The sequence below is a fragment of the Salmo salar genome, chromosome 22 (genome assembly GCF_965601325.2).
Source record: "Salmo salar chromosome 22, fSalSal1, whole genome shotgun sequence".
Taxonomy (NCBI): domain Eukaryota; kingdom Metazoa; phylum Chordata; class Actinopteri; order Salmoniformes; family Salmonidae; genus Salmo; species Salmo salar.
In genome coordinates this window covers 46,504,636-46,518,903 of record NC_138312.1, presented here as the reverse complement: position 1 = coordinate 46,518,903, position 14,268 = coordinate 46,504,636, and the positions used below count along the sequence as shown (strand labels likewise).

General features: G+C 39.9%; 1 protein-coding gene across 1 annotated transcript; it reads left to right on the top strand.

Annotated features, from left to right (window-relative positions):
- The first annotated feature begins 2,012 nt into the window (after positions 1–2,012).
- On the top strand, positions 2,013–10,864 carry LOC106583410 (proton channel OTOP1). Its single transcript, XM_014167538.3, has 6 exons — positions 2,013–4,864; positions 5,185–5,321; positions 6,091–6,149; positions 6,378–6,508; positions 7,540–8,447; positions 8,706–10,864. The coding sequence occupies exons 1-6, from the start codon at positions 4,498–4,500 to the stop codon at positions 8,874–8,876; spliced, it is 1,773 nt and encodes a 590-aa protein (XP_014023013.1). The 5' UTR covers positions 2,013–4,497; the 3' UTR covers positions 8,877–10,864.
- The last annotated feature ends 3,404 nt before the right edge of the window (positions 10,865–14,268 follow it).

Sequence of the window (14,268 nt, the reverse complement as noted above, 5' to 3'; positions counted from 1 at the left end):
GTTACATTTTATATCAACTACTCATGTTGAATTTGTCTAATTTATGTATTGGGGCAGCCTGTTCTGTCCTCAGTATTTCAGACCAAAGCAAGACAATGTTTAAAGCTGTGGATCTACAAACAGGTTAGCCTCTATATAAAGTCTTTGGATGTATTTGCAGTGTGATTATAATGTGTTATTTCTTTATTTTCCAATTGTAACTGAATGCTCAATGGATGTATTTACAGTGTGATTATGTGTTCTGTCTCTGTCCTCCATCTCTCTCCATACTGTCTTGTCATAATCACTGCAACTGATAGCATAGCACATACTCAACTTTTACTTGATGATAATCAATGCCATCAATCAATGTAATTTGTGTTACAAACAGAATTGTTAGTAATTTTGTATGTTTCTCTTTTGCTTTAGGTATCACACTACCCGGCAATACATGGATGTGTGCACGGCACTCATTCAAAAGTACTCCTCGTTGAGAGACCAGATGGGGAAGGGATATGTAAGAATTGTTACATTTTCCGACTTACATTAATTCTCACACTAGTCACCTTTTTACACCATTGTGCCTCCCCAGATCATGATGTGCTGGCTTGGGTATATTCTTCTCACATTGTTAAACCATCACATTTCCAACAGCATAACAAGACCATCTCTAGTTATGTACGGTCCTAAAATTCCGCCATTACATTTATCATGTACCCTTTACAGCATGCAGCCGTTCTAATTCTATTGATTCTAATCCAGCCTTTTTATTTCACAACCTCCAATTGAAGTTCTCAAAGTCACTGCAGCCATTTTCCCCCTCCCCTACCTCAAAGATGATCCAAGTGGGCTGAATGTCACACGACAGTACAAAGTTAGTCGTTATACAGTGTAAGGTGTGCTCAGTTGTTAACTTACGGTTTGAAATATGACTTGAGTAACCTTTAATATATATTTTTAATTCCATCACCTACCATACCATAAGGATAGAGGGGAATCCCTTTGCGAATGAGAACCACGTCCAACTCTTCCTGGATGGACAGGAGCTAATAACTGAAGAGCCGGAGGACATCTCCATGGGGATGGCAATGGAGATCCGTTTCCTTTTTAAATTACAGCTAATGTCAGGGTTAATTCAACAAGAGAAAAGCTGCTAAATAGACAGTTGAAAATAAAAAGAAGAGAGATGTAATGTTTGAGAAAGATTTGGTGAAGTGGTAACAGAGCACTGCAAGAAATGCTTCATTCTGCAGGAGTTATTATTAAGGCTATGTGAAAGGATATAGACCGACAGTCAGTGTCCAGATTTCAGTTATCATTTAACCTATCTGAACAGTAGGTTACAGTTCCCATGACGTGCCATAGGACTATTTGAAGTCCCAGTCAGTTGACTGTTGAATTTCTATAGCACAGGAGCTCTTCGGAGCCCTCTACATTGTTAAAAAATGTGTATGGCGAAATAGTATGGAGCTCAATTTGGCCTCTGCATGCCTTCAGAGGCTCCACAATTGCATCAAACCCTCCATATGAAGCCTCCGACCACATTTACGGATCAAGCATTGATTGGCTTTTAGTTGAAAAGCAGCAATAATAGTACATGTTGGCTAAGCCTAACTACAGTAATGGATGTTACTCATATGTGCTGCGTCCATAAAATACGCTACATGGTCAATCCAACGTCTGCATTGGCCTTGCAGCATATACGGTGATATGGCCTCTGCAGAAGTCAGGGCATTTATACTTCTGGCCTTCACGGAGCAGCGCAGAGCTGTTGTAAAGGAAGTGAGCTTTTGTTTATACAGGACCTTCCTTCCCCACATACCGTCACCCAATCATGTCAATGTGGAGCTATACGGTTTAGATAAACGTCATATTCTATTTGTTTATAATTGGCCTATGGACAAAATTGTTTTTATTGACCCATATTTATTCGACAAAAGCAATGTCAAAAACAAATCATTATGACATGTTTAATTGAAACAGGTATAGGAGACATTTTTTAAAGATCGACAACATTTGTATCTGTTCGACAGGGTGGATTGTTCTTTTGTCGAACTTTCTTCATTGTGACATATGGTAATGGTGTTTATTTTATATAAATGTCGATTGCCGAATGTACGTGGGGCATATGATGTCACGAGTAACTATAGAACTCCATTTCACATTTATTTCTAAATGCCTACTGCTTGCAACAAAACATTTTCAACTATAAAAAATAATGTTTCTGCAGGACAAGGATTGTCCTGACTTTCAAGAATGCCTTGCTTTTTCTGGTTGGCTGGCAAGTTTCACAATCCAATTTCAGATCTAATGGAGAGGAGAGGAACCAGGCTCTGAGGGGTGGCCAGTCCTCTTCTGGCTTTGTTTTTTCCATTTACCTTTCTGTGTTTTATCATTTTCCTTCAATTCACAAGAAGCTGAATGTCTCACCGGAGAAAGCAGCCGAGTGAGCGAAACGGCGCCTGTCTGTCTCTGTATGTGTAGGCCATCTATCTGATGCTGTCTGGTCAAAAAGAGTGACATTTTTGCTGCCCATAGAAGTGAATGCAAGGGAAGCCAGCAAGCATTTGGCCTCCCTTGATTAAAAAAAAAAAAGAATAAAATAATAGCCAACCAGCGTAGAGCTAAACTTAATGAGGTCAACTGTCATTGGTCCTGACTCACCAAAAAAATGTCTCAACAGAAGCCAGTTTGTATTTTGCTTCCCTCCAATCATATCACATGAGAGCAATACACAATTGACAAAAACAACTTGAATTGTTGCATCTCGTTGTGTTGTCCTCCGGTGGTAAGCTAGCTTGCTAAAAATGGGCTTTTCCTAAATTAGCCATGGTTGGAGATAGGGATTTGGACTTGTGGTTTTACTTTATTCTCAGTACGGGCCAATGATTATAATGGCGATTCTGATCCAATCATAAATTCATACATTGTGCCACTGGCCTGAGAGGATGGTAGTTCAATATGTAGGTAGATCTAGAAGGCTAATGTTAAGTAGCTAACGTTGCCCATGAAAGGAAGTTAGGCTAGCGAGCAAGCATTTTAGCCATGTAGCCTAGGACAACAACAAATAAAAGGGTGTATAGTGTGACAGTCATAGACCTGAGACATGAGAGAGAGGATGGCATTGAAGTTTCACTACAAGTAGGGTGAGTCAACATGTTTTTCTACTTGCATGAACCTACAGCAAGCACATAAACAGAAATCAGAACTATGAACAGCCACATTTATCTTACATCGATTGGACTAAATTGTTTTTGGTATCTTTTAGATGTCACTGTATTAGACTAAGAATAGGTGATTTAATGATGTTGAAATATTGAAGTTGAAATGGTGCTGCAATAGTGGAGGCAGCTTCTGATTTCTTTGAGACTTGCTGTAACTCTATGATTCTAAATCATTCGTTTTTTTGTAGTCCAAAACATTAACTTGCTTGACCTTGCTGTAGGTCATGTAAAATGCAATGTGCTTTGTGGTCACAGGAAGATAAACCTGGTTGCAGTCTCCTGTTCAGCAATTTCATTCCACTCGTACTCCATGTCATTTGCCAAAGACATGGTAAATGACCAGGACTAACTTTTTGGCAAATGACAGGAGTGGCAAGGAGTGTAATGGCTTGTAACCATGCTACAGAAGGAGGGTTATAGGTTGAACGTGAACGTGTATCGCACTTTGAAACCCACGCCCACCGTGACATATAGTACCTCCCACCAGTCAAAATACTGTGAAAAGAGTGTCCCATAATAAAAGGGAAGGTGCCTCTCGCTCCCATAGCACACGTTTTCTGGAGACTTGTGGGTCAGAGATTTTGATGAAATCGGGCACTGTTTGCGCTTTCGGTAGCCTGATTGTGTCCAGACTGAGGAGAAATACGCATACTATCCACCCACGTCCTGTGGTCAACCAGATCTGATCACATTCAGAACACAATGGGACTTTTGTACGTCTAGACTTGTCTTTTCTATGCGATCTTCGTATTCTGATAGCGAGAAGTCGCATGTAGACACTGCCAGATAGAGACCAGTGCTAGTTGGCAACGACCATGGAAACGAGGATCCGTGGAAGAATAAGCTTTTTGGAGATAAAGCTATTATATGATCAAGTAGATTATGTGAATGATTGGCACTTTTAGTTCACCAATTTCGCAAAAAATAAACATGTATGGCGGGTTCAACTGGACTACGGATGTGGGTCGCCGATGGCTGGAATTCAATCTATTCCTCTGAATTCACCCAGCAAGCGGTTATATAAGGTGATATAAAGTAATTTCATCTAAATGGTCCAGGATGACAATAATAGGTCAAACACACCATGTTAGTAAAGCTGGACACTGAATGAAAACATGAAACAAGTGAGATCGTCTTTGGACTGAATCAACTTGCAGTTGGCAAAGTTCGTAGCCATTTGCGTCCCCACCTTATTGCTACAGGTTGAGCACTTGGCCTTTCACAAATGTACTTATAGCACACAGTGTTGACATTGCTCTTCCTTTCGGACTCGAATGTTACATATTTAGGCGCCATGGCTGAGCACGGTGGCCTTCATAGTATGTGTTTAAATAAGGTAGACTGTCACAGTTCCTCCAGCTCAGAGCAAGAAAGTGAAATATTCACCAAATTGAAAGTCAGTTTGACAGAGGACTATCCGCAGAAGAATGCGGAGATTCTGAGCGGCCAGTATGGGACTAATTTACTTTTGATCGGCGTGTCCTTGATGCTGGTTATTGGGAACAATGGCGCATCCGTGAAGGAAGAGCACCTGCTGTCGTTTATCACAACCCTCATAATCGTCCAGCTTCTATGGATGATGTGGTACATCGTGAGGAGAGGCATGCAGAGTAATTTACAGGCAGAAAAGGATGTGCATGCTACTACCTCTTGGATAAAAGGTACAGATGACGCACGGTCATATTTGGAAGATTAGGTTTCCAGTGTGTAAAATGGTGTTGTGAATGTAAATCTCGAGGCTGTTATCAATCCACAATAAGAATAATATGGTATTAAAGGATTTTCAATGTTTTGTATAGTTAAATGCTTCTCAAGTAGCTGATGGGACTTTTCCAAATATATTTGTTTTTGGTTTATACAACTTTGGAGGCGAAACAAGCAAGCAAGCATTTAATTGACATCAAAAGCAATTAAAGGATGTTTTTGCATACTTTTTAGTTTCAATGCAGCCTCTTAACAACGAATGTTTCATTGATTATAGGTGGTTTAACTCTTCTTGCGCTCCTCTCGTTGATCATGGATGTCTTCAATATTGGATATTTTGTGGGCTATCGATCATGCCTGTCGGCTGTTCTAGTGGTATACCCCATCATCCACGCAACTCACACAATAGCACAGGTAAGATACAACCCCCATTCTATGTTGATTTGTTAAGGCTTTTCATTATGGCATGGCCTATACTTACAAGGATTTATTAAGTGGTTTGTAATTTCTAAACGGATTACTCCATTTATAGATGGTTTAGAAATCTGTAAAACAGTTATAACAAAGTCAAAAATGTGTTATTTTGGGGCTTGCTTAATAATGTGCTTATTATATATGAATGTACTCTTATTGATATTACTGTTATTATTGACAGTGCAGCCATAACCTCAGAATTTGGAAAGCCGCTAAATGACAAGCACACAGTTTAAACCAATTTATTATTAGAGCCTTCAATTATAATGTACATAGTGTAATAATTAACAACTTACTTACCATGTATAAACCCCTTTTATACATCTTCTTAAATATGTAAAGCGTTAACATTATAGGTAAGCTGGCAGCTCTGTTCAAAAGTCTTTCAGTAAAGGTATCGAAATACCACTTAAGCAGGTAATGTATAGAGCTTAATCTTTAAGTGGAATAATGTACACTTTGTTTCTCAGGCAAGAAAAACATTTGTCTGTACAAAATAATCCAGTCATTGTTCATGTTATTGGAGTAAAACGTAGTGCAGGCGGAGGTAATCCTTCAGTTGAAAGGTCATTTGATATGTTCTCACATTCTGGTGATTCATTTTCACAGTCCAAATGAAAGCCTTCACCAGAAAGGTTTTTTAGACGGATATAGTGAGTGTCTTGTCAGTGCTAGTTTGGTACAAATGTTAATTTGGGTTTTGTTTTAGGTGCATTTCCTTTGGTTTCACATCAAAGACGTCATCAAGTCCTTTGAGACCTTTGAAAGGTATTGTGAAATATAATAAATCTGTATTTTGAGATTGTCACAAGCCTCTCAGACCTATGGTATGTTTAGGTTATCCTCATGTACATTATTCAGTTTAATAAAACAGTTTATTTATCCTGTTATAACTATTGTACTCACAAAGTTGTTCTACAGCCTATAATTTATCTAACCAGCAACGACTATTGTGACAATCAATTTCTATTTTGATTCATGGATGTTTCCCGTCAGGTTTGGTGTCATCCATGCAGTCTTCACCAACCTGCTGCTGTGGTGCAGCGGTGTGATGTCTGAGGCCAATCACTTGCTAAACCACCACAACACAAGGCTGACTGCCCTAGGCTTTGAAAACCTCACCATGGGTAAGGGGACCAGGGTCGAGTGGCTGCTTGAAAAAAGGACAATAGTTCACTTGAGAAGCTCACTTAATTGGATGAAAGATGGGGGGTTGAAGGGGAGGGGATGGATTAGGCAGTCCAGCAGGTCTTGTTTGTATTGAAAGTCTACACTTTTAGGTTTCACGACACACGCACAGTTGCTGGCCCCCAACATCCGCCCCCCCCAGCTCGCGTTACCTCAGACGCCATTGTCCCAGGCCAGGCTGCTCCCAAGGGCGTTGCAATTGCAGTGACTGATACATCTTAAGCCAGGGCTGCTCCACTGGCCCCTTCACATCAGTCTGATTGTGAGGCTAACTGTGTTCCCTATGGAGCACCACCGTAGTGGTACCTTTTTGGGAGGAGTGGGGGTAGTGAGTACAGTAGGTAGAGGTACAGGGTTGAGTTAAGAAGCTGTCTTTAGAGGGCATCACTAGGAAATGGTAGGGCTTCAACAAGTACATGGAAAGCATTATTTTGAGGAAAAACAAAGTCATTTTAGTCCATTGTGCTGAATTGTGTATATTGGTGTTGAGAAAGTTGGTTGATACACTTGATCCACCAATCTGATATTCTCATCACACGTGTGAAGAGCAGTTTGTGGTGATATTGATCACACCACCCACTGCTACATGAAGATTTTCATAGCTGAAATGACTAGGACATTGAGCTGTGAGGCCCAAACAGCACAAGGTCAGTTCATTTGGTAAATAACTAGACTCTAAATTCCCTTCCTACCACCCTTGTTGCTTTAGACTGATGGCAAAGGATTGATTCATTCTGTTACATAAGACCCAAAGAAAACAACTGGCCTCATGCAAAAAACATTGAAATAAACATTATTGCCATAAATATTTGAATAACTTGAGAGTTTATAATCTCTGTGTAGTATACTTGTATACACAAATTGGAGGTCACTGTTTTGTAAAGTACATAAAGTTACATATGGTGGCAGAAGTGGGATTGCACTGGGCTTGAAATTGACGCAATATTTAGTTTTTTATTGTGTGTTTCAGTGGATATGGAACCTCATTGTAATTGCACTATCAGTGCCTGCTCCGTGTTCGTCAACGGCCTCTACTACCTTTATCCCTTCAACATCGAATACCACATCTTTGTCTCGGTAATGCTCTTCGTCATGTGGAAGAACATAGGGCGCACCCTTGACCTCCAGCACAACCGGAAAAGGCTAGCTACCAAGACCCAGGGGCTGGTAGTCGGCCCCATCCTGGGTCTCGCCGCCCTGGCCAGCACCATCGGCGTACTGGTGGTCTACATCATCCACGTGGAAGAATCGCTGGACATCCGGGAGTCAACCATTGCAATTTTCTACTACTACGGCATCGTCATGCTGGTGCTCATGTGCTCGGCCGGGGTCACGGGTCTGCTCATCTACCGTGCCGACCCCATGCCCATGGACACCACCAAGAACCCCTCGCGGAAGCTGGACACCGAGCTCCTGTTCGGTTCGTCGGTGGGCTCCTGGTTCATTTCCTGGTGCAGCGTGGTGGCTGTGTCAGCCTCACGCAGCAGCCCGAGCTACCGCTGGACCAACCTGATATACTCGCTGCTCAGCATCCTGGAGAAGTACATCCAGAACCTGTTCATCATTGAGTCCCTCTACCGCCAGCGGGAGGACGGTGAGAGGGAGGACGCTGAGGTGGCGGGACCTGCGCCAGAGATATTCTCCGTGACCTCCTCCTTGTCTCCACCCTACAACGGAATCATCAACCAGGCGTACGAGAACCCGGACAACGGCTGCGTCACGCTGGAGAATGTGCAGGAGAGTGGACAGGTGAATGGGTGCCCACAGAAACATTTGGAAGTGCCCCGTCAGGTGGAGAACAACGTGGAGGTGACCCCGAGCAAGAAGAGTCAGATCCTAAAGAACATCGCCGTCTTCCTTTTCATGTGCAACATCTCAGTAAGCTTGCTGTTCTTTACTTACTATTTATTATGATTTATTTATTGATAATAGTCAGCAGTGGTGTTATTGTCATAGGGTATAGCTAGATCCCATTTCTTACCCTACTAGCTACTTTTACTATCTACCTTTCATTCAATGTCCCAGTTAGGAAATGTATTGCGCAGCTAGGAGTTTATGAAATACAACATGCATTTACCACACAAATAAAACAATACCAAGCTAAGTTTAACCTTATTTGGTGTCTACTTACTGCAGCTCTGGATCCTCCCTGCCTTTGGCTGCAGACCCCAGTATGACAACGGCCTGGAGGAGGAGACGTTTGGCTTCACCACATGGACCACAGTTCTCAATTTCGCCATGCCGATTACCCTCTTCTACCGCATGCACTCTGTGGCCTGCCTCTTCGAAGTGTTCCAGAGAGTGTGACAAGACGAAGAGGGACCAACGAGACAAGGCAACATGCACAAGAACACTTGTCACCAAGGGCTCCATATAGGCAATTAATAGCAATACAGGTCAACCATTCAGGAGGCCGTCTTGTCATGTACTTTGACTTCCAAACAAGCATGGAAACTCATTTGTCACTTTAGGGGGCTTATACTAGATAAGATGTCCCTTGTAGCGATGCATCTTTAGAAGCATTTTATAGCACCTGGTCCAAACAACAAATGACATTGATATGAGACCTTGGGTTCAATTAGTATTTCAGAATCTTTCAAATACTTTAGCTTTGCATGATTGAGCTGGCCAGGCACAATGTAACCAATGGATTAGCCCTAAACGTGCAAAGTATTTGAAAGATTTCAAATAGTATTTATACCCAGGTCTGATATCACCTTGTTGTGTGTTACTGCACTAAAAAGATAAAATGACATTTAGATTTAGGTCTATCGTAAGTGTTTGGGTTTGTCTTTTGATTTTTATCCAAGTGTCGTTGAAGTCAAGTTTTATTCGATACGCATATGTAAATAGTTAAATGTTTTGATCTAGAACAGATGTAAGCCAGGCTATGTGGGAATGCATTATGAGGGCATAACATGATTATACCAAGCAAAGTGCCATACCACATTCATTTTTCAAATCAACCATTGTGTTCACAGCAGTACGCTACTCCAACATCATAAAGAAGCCAAAGCAGCTCTCGCTTTGGTGATTTAATGTCACTAAAGAACTGTACTATGATTTGAAAAGCCATTAACGTTTTTTTGGTTCTGCCATTTTTAGGATGTTCTCATTGGTCAGAAGAAAACACAGGAAACTCAAAACACTGCTGTGTCAGACACTTGAACTACTTGGCTGGTGACAGTCTAGAGTCCTACATGTACTGTAGTATACAGTAAGCCAGCACTAGACTTTGAATGCTCTTCTGTGTAGTATTGGACTGTAGTTCTCACAATCTCTCGCAAACGTTCATTGGACTGTAGTTCTCAGAATGTCTCGTAAACATCCATTGGACTGTTGGCAATACTTTCCTTTTAGATTTTATACTAATGTACCTAAAAAATACAGACGTGGTTTTATAAAATAGATTTAACAATTTCAATTATGGAACAATATTTGACTAAAAAAACAAACGGCGTGGTGTATGTGGAGCTTCCCCCAATCCACACTGATTCTTCCCCTGGACCCATATTAAGCTTAGCCTGGTGGAACCAGCCTATTTGCTGCATTCACACAAAGCAGACACCACTTTTTTGGTAAACAGCTGAAGGATGGGCCTGTTATGTTATTGAAAAGGGAAACAATACAATATTTGCACAGATGTACACTATATACAGCATTGACTGGCATTAATTTTCCAAAAAGCAAATATGTTTGTTCAAACTGAAACAATTCTGAAACTGAACCATTTATCTTGATTGATTGTCGTTTTGAAAAGTGAGCATTGAAAATAATTATATCCTGTGAAGTTGTTGATTGATGTTGTGAGGAATTATTCAAATGTAGCGCTACTGCATAGTTAAATGTAGAACAACATATTGAGGCTGTGGTGGAATATCAAAAAACAGAGTTCTACATTGGTGGTAACTACTGTACATTGTTCTCAGTTGTATGTGCCAATCTGTGGTCAATGCATATTGGTAAACCTGCACCAATACTACATCCTCTGTATGTACTAGATTAAAGCTACTGTAGCCTACATAGCCTCTCTGATAATGATTGTGAAATTATGACAAATATTTTAAGTTAAATTAAATTCATACTGTAGGTCAGGGGTCAATCATTGTTTATTCAGCCGCGGCACAATATATTTTCTTAAGCGGATGGTCAGGGGGTCAGAACATAATTATACAGTGCCTTCAAAGTATTCACACATCTTGACTTTTGGCACATTTTGTTGTGTTACAGCCTGAGTTTAAAACAATGTCAAGTGGAATTATGTTTTTTGACATTTTTACTAATTAATAAAAAATGAAAATCTGAAATGTCTTGAGTGAATAATTATTCAACCCCTATGTTATGGCAAGTCTAAATAAGTTAAGGAGTAAAAATGTGCTTAACAAGTTGCATGGTGTTTAATAGTGTTCAACATAATTTTGTAATGACTACCTTGTATCTGTACCCCACACATACAATCATCTGTAAGGTCCCTCATTTGAGCAGTGAATTTCAAACACAAGTTCAACCATAAAGACCAGGGAGGTTTTCCAATGCCTCGCAAAGAAGGGCACCTATTGGTATATTTACATTTACATTTTAGTCATTTAGCAGACGCTCTTATCCAGAGCGACTTACAGTAGTGAATGCATACATTTCATACATTTTTTTTTGCTGGCCCCCCGTGGGAATCGAACCCACAACCCTGGCGTTGCAAACACCATGCTCTACCAACTGAGCTACAGGGAAGGCTGTAACTCAGAAAATAAAAAATAAGATATTGAATATCCCTTTGAGCATGGTGAAGTTGTTAAATACACTTTGGATGGTGACTCAATACACCCAGTCACTACAAAGATACAGGAGTCCTTCCTAACTCAGTTGCCGGAGAGGAAGGATTTCACCATGAGGCCATTGGTGACTTTAAAACAGTTACAGAGTGTAATGACTGTGATAGGAAAAAACTGATGATAAATCAAAACAAATTGTAGTTACTCCACAATACAAACCTAATTGACAGAGTGAAAAGAAGGAAGAGTAAATATATTCCTAAGCATGCATCCTGTTTGCAACAAGGCACTAAAGTAATACTGGGAAAAAATGTGGCAAATCAATTCATATTTTGTCCTGAATATGTTTGGGGCAAATCCAATACAACACATTACTGAGTACTACTCTACCATATTTTCAGGCATAGTGGTGGCTGCATCATGTTATGGGTATGCTTGTAATCGGTAAGGACTGGGGAGTTTTTCAGGATAAACAATAAAACAATGGCGCTAAGCACAGGCAAAATCCTAGAGGAATACCTGGTTCAGTCTGCTTTCCACCAGACACTGGGAGATGAATTCACCTTTCAGTAATACAATAATATAAAATATAAGGCCATATACACTGGAGTTGCTTACCAAGATGACATTGAATGTTCCTAAGTGGCCTAGTAAAAGTGTTGATTTAAATCGTATTGAAAATCTATGAAAATACTTAAAAATGGTTGTCTAGCAATGATCAACAACCAATTTGACAGAGCTTGAAGTATTTTGAAAATAATAATGGGCAAGTATTGTACAATCCAGTAAGTATTGTACAACTCACAGCTGTAAATCATGCCAAAGGTGATTCTAACATGCATTGACTCAGGGGTGTGAATACTTGTGTAAATGAGCTATTTCTGTATTTAATTTTCAAGGGCTATTAGGGCTATTATCTTCAATGAAGTTGAAGACGTGACTCACATAAACAGTGAAAACATTGCTCACATAAAACACATTATAGATGTATGCCCACTGTTTGTAGGGGCTCCTGGTCTCTCTCATTCGATAGCAGAAAGTTCATAACTTCACTCTGGACCTTCATCAGAAGAGCGGAGGCCTATATCATAGTTCAAATCATCTTCTTTCACCACAAGTGCCTATAGTTGAAACCATATTTTTGACAAGAAGAATCAATTTGTCTAGAAGTCAGACAATATACAGCTCTCACCCCCAGTCTCAGTTTATCCTGCTAATTATTTGAATTTGCTTACCATTCCTTAACTGTAGTTGCTGAAATACCGTCTTGATGCGTTAGCTCGCCACAATGGCCACCTGGTGGCGACAAATGTTACCTTTCTAGTAGACTATGCGTTAGTGCATAAAAACCCCATCAGAATGAGATACGTTGCAAAGGTTGTTGCCCAATTCAGAGCTTGCTATATTCAACTCTTCAATAAAGGTCAGCCAAAGTAAACTTAACGCATTTTTGTCATTTAGCCTAGTCCCATCGTTTGTTGAAATGGAATTCCCAAATTATTCCAAACCGTTTGTGACTATATTGTCTAAATATTTTACAAATGATACGCATATAGCCTATTAATTATCGGAATTATAACGTCGATCAATTTCAAATGCAGGGTATTATCTAAATGTATTTCATGCTTTATATTAGACTATTTGCACATGCTATATATTAGACTATTCGCATGTGCTAGCCTGTTATAAATAATATACATTTTCATTTACAATTTGTATACATTTTTGTCACTTATGACTTTGTATGCCTACAGGAAGAGGATAGGGTCTAACAAAGGCATTTGTATATAGGCTATATAAACGCTTACTCACTATTCAGGGAAGGTGTTAGTCAGTCAAAAAGAAAGATGACCATAGACACGATATTTCATGAATAAAATAAGTAAATACTGTCAGAATTTAACATAACATAACATAGCCTAGATTGTACTCGATTGAATTTGGCAGGACACAGAGATTATTTTGATGGTGCGTCAAAACGATTTGACAGGCATGTTGTCGACGCATCTAAAAATAAATGTGACGTTTAAATGCCCGAAAACTGCCAAGAGGATATACTGCCCATGCAGATGTTAAAGTGAATTTTGTTATTGTGTCTATACTTACACGTAAAGATTGTGAGAGTGACTCACTTAGGATGTTAGTCTGGCCTACCTGCTGCAGTCTGCAGAAACCTGAAATTGAAATTTAACTGAAACCATCTCGCTCATTCCAAACGCGTACATAATTTGAGAGCTTGCTCAATTGCTCACAACGTAGGCTAGTGATGACCTTTATAAATGCAAAACTTCCTCACGTGCAATATTTATTTTAACACAGAAAACGTCTATTAACAGTATAATTTCATTCACAAAAGAAGACTTCATTCTCAAACATAGTGTCGTGTATAAAATTCGCATTCCTGAGGGAGAGTTGTTCCGAGCGCAATTTCAGCACCACGGACAGCACCACTTGATATACAGTAGTGATTCATTTCCCCCAAAGCAATAAAATGCTCTATAATTTGTTCACTGTTTATAGAAAAGTGTAGATTATATAAAACATTAATAAAAAAATGCAATCAGGCTTAATGTTTGCTAATTAAATTGTTGCTTTTGAAGGACCTGTGAATATAGAATAGAAGCCCACAACTGGAGTAGGCTATGAGGGTGCAAACTATAAATCAAATAGAATGCTCATTGTTAGCTTTCTACCAAGACAAGTAGATCCTCCATCCTTGAATGAGGTTATAGTTTGTAATTTAACTCATTAATTTTTTTTCACATCACTGTGATGGGGTGCAAGTGCGTGTTTCCACAACCGATGTATGTGTGTGGGTACAAGTGCGTGTGTGCGCGTTGGCTCAGGGGACTCCCTCCCTTCTCAAAACACTCACGAACTCAAAATATCTCCGACCAACAGTTTCAGTGCGGCTGCCTTACTTTGGCCAG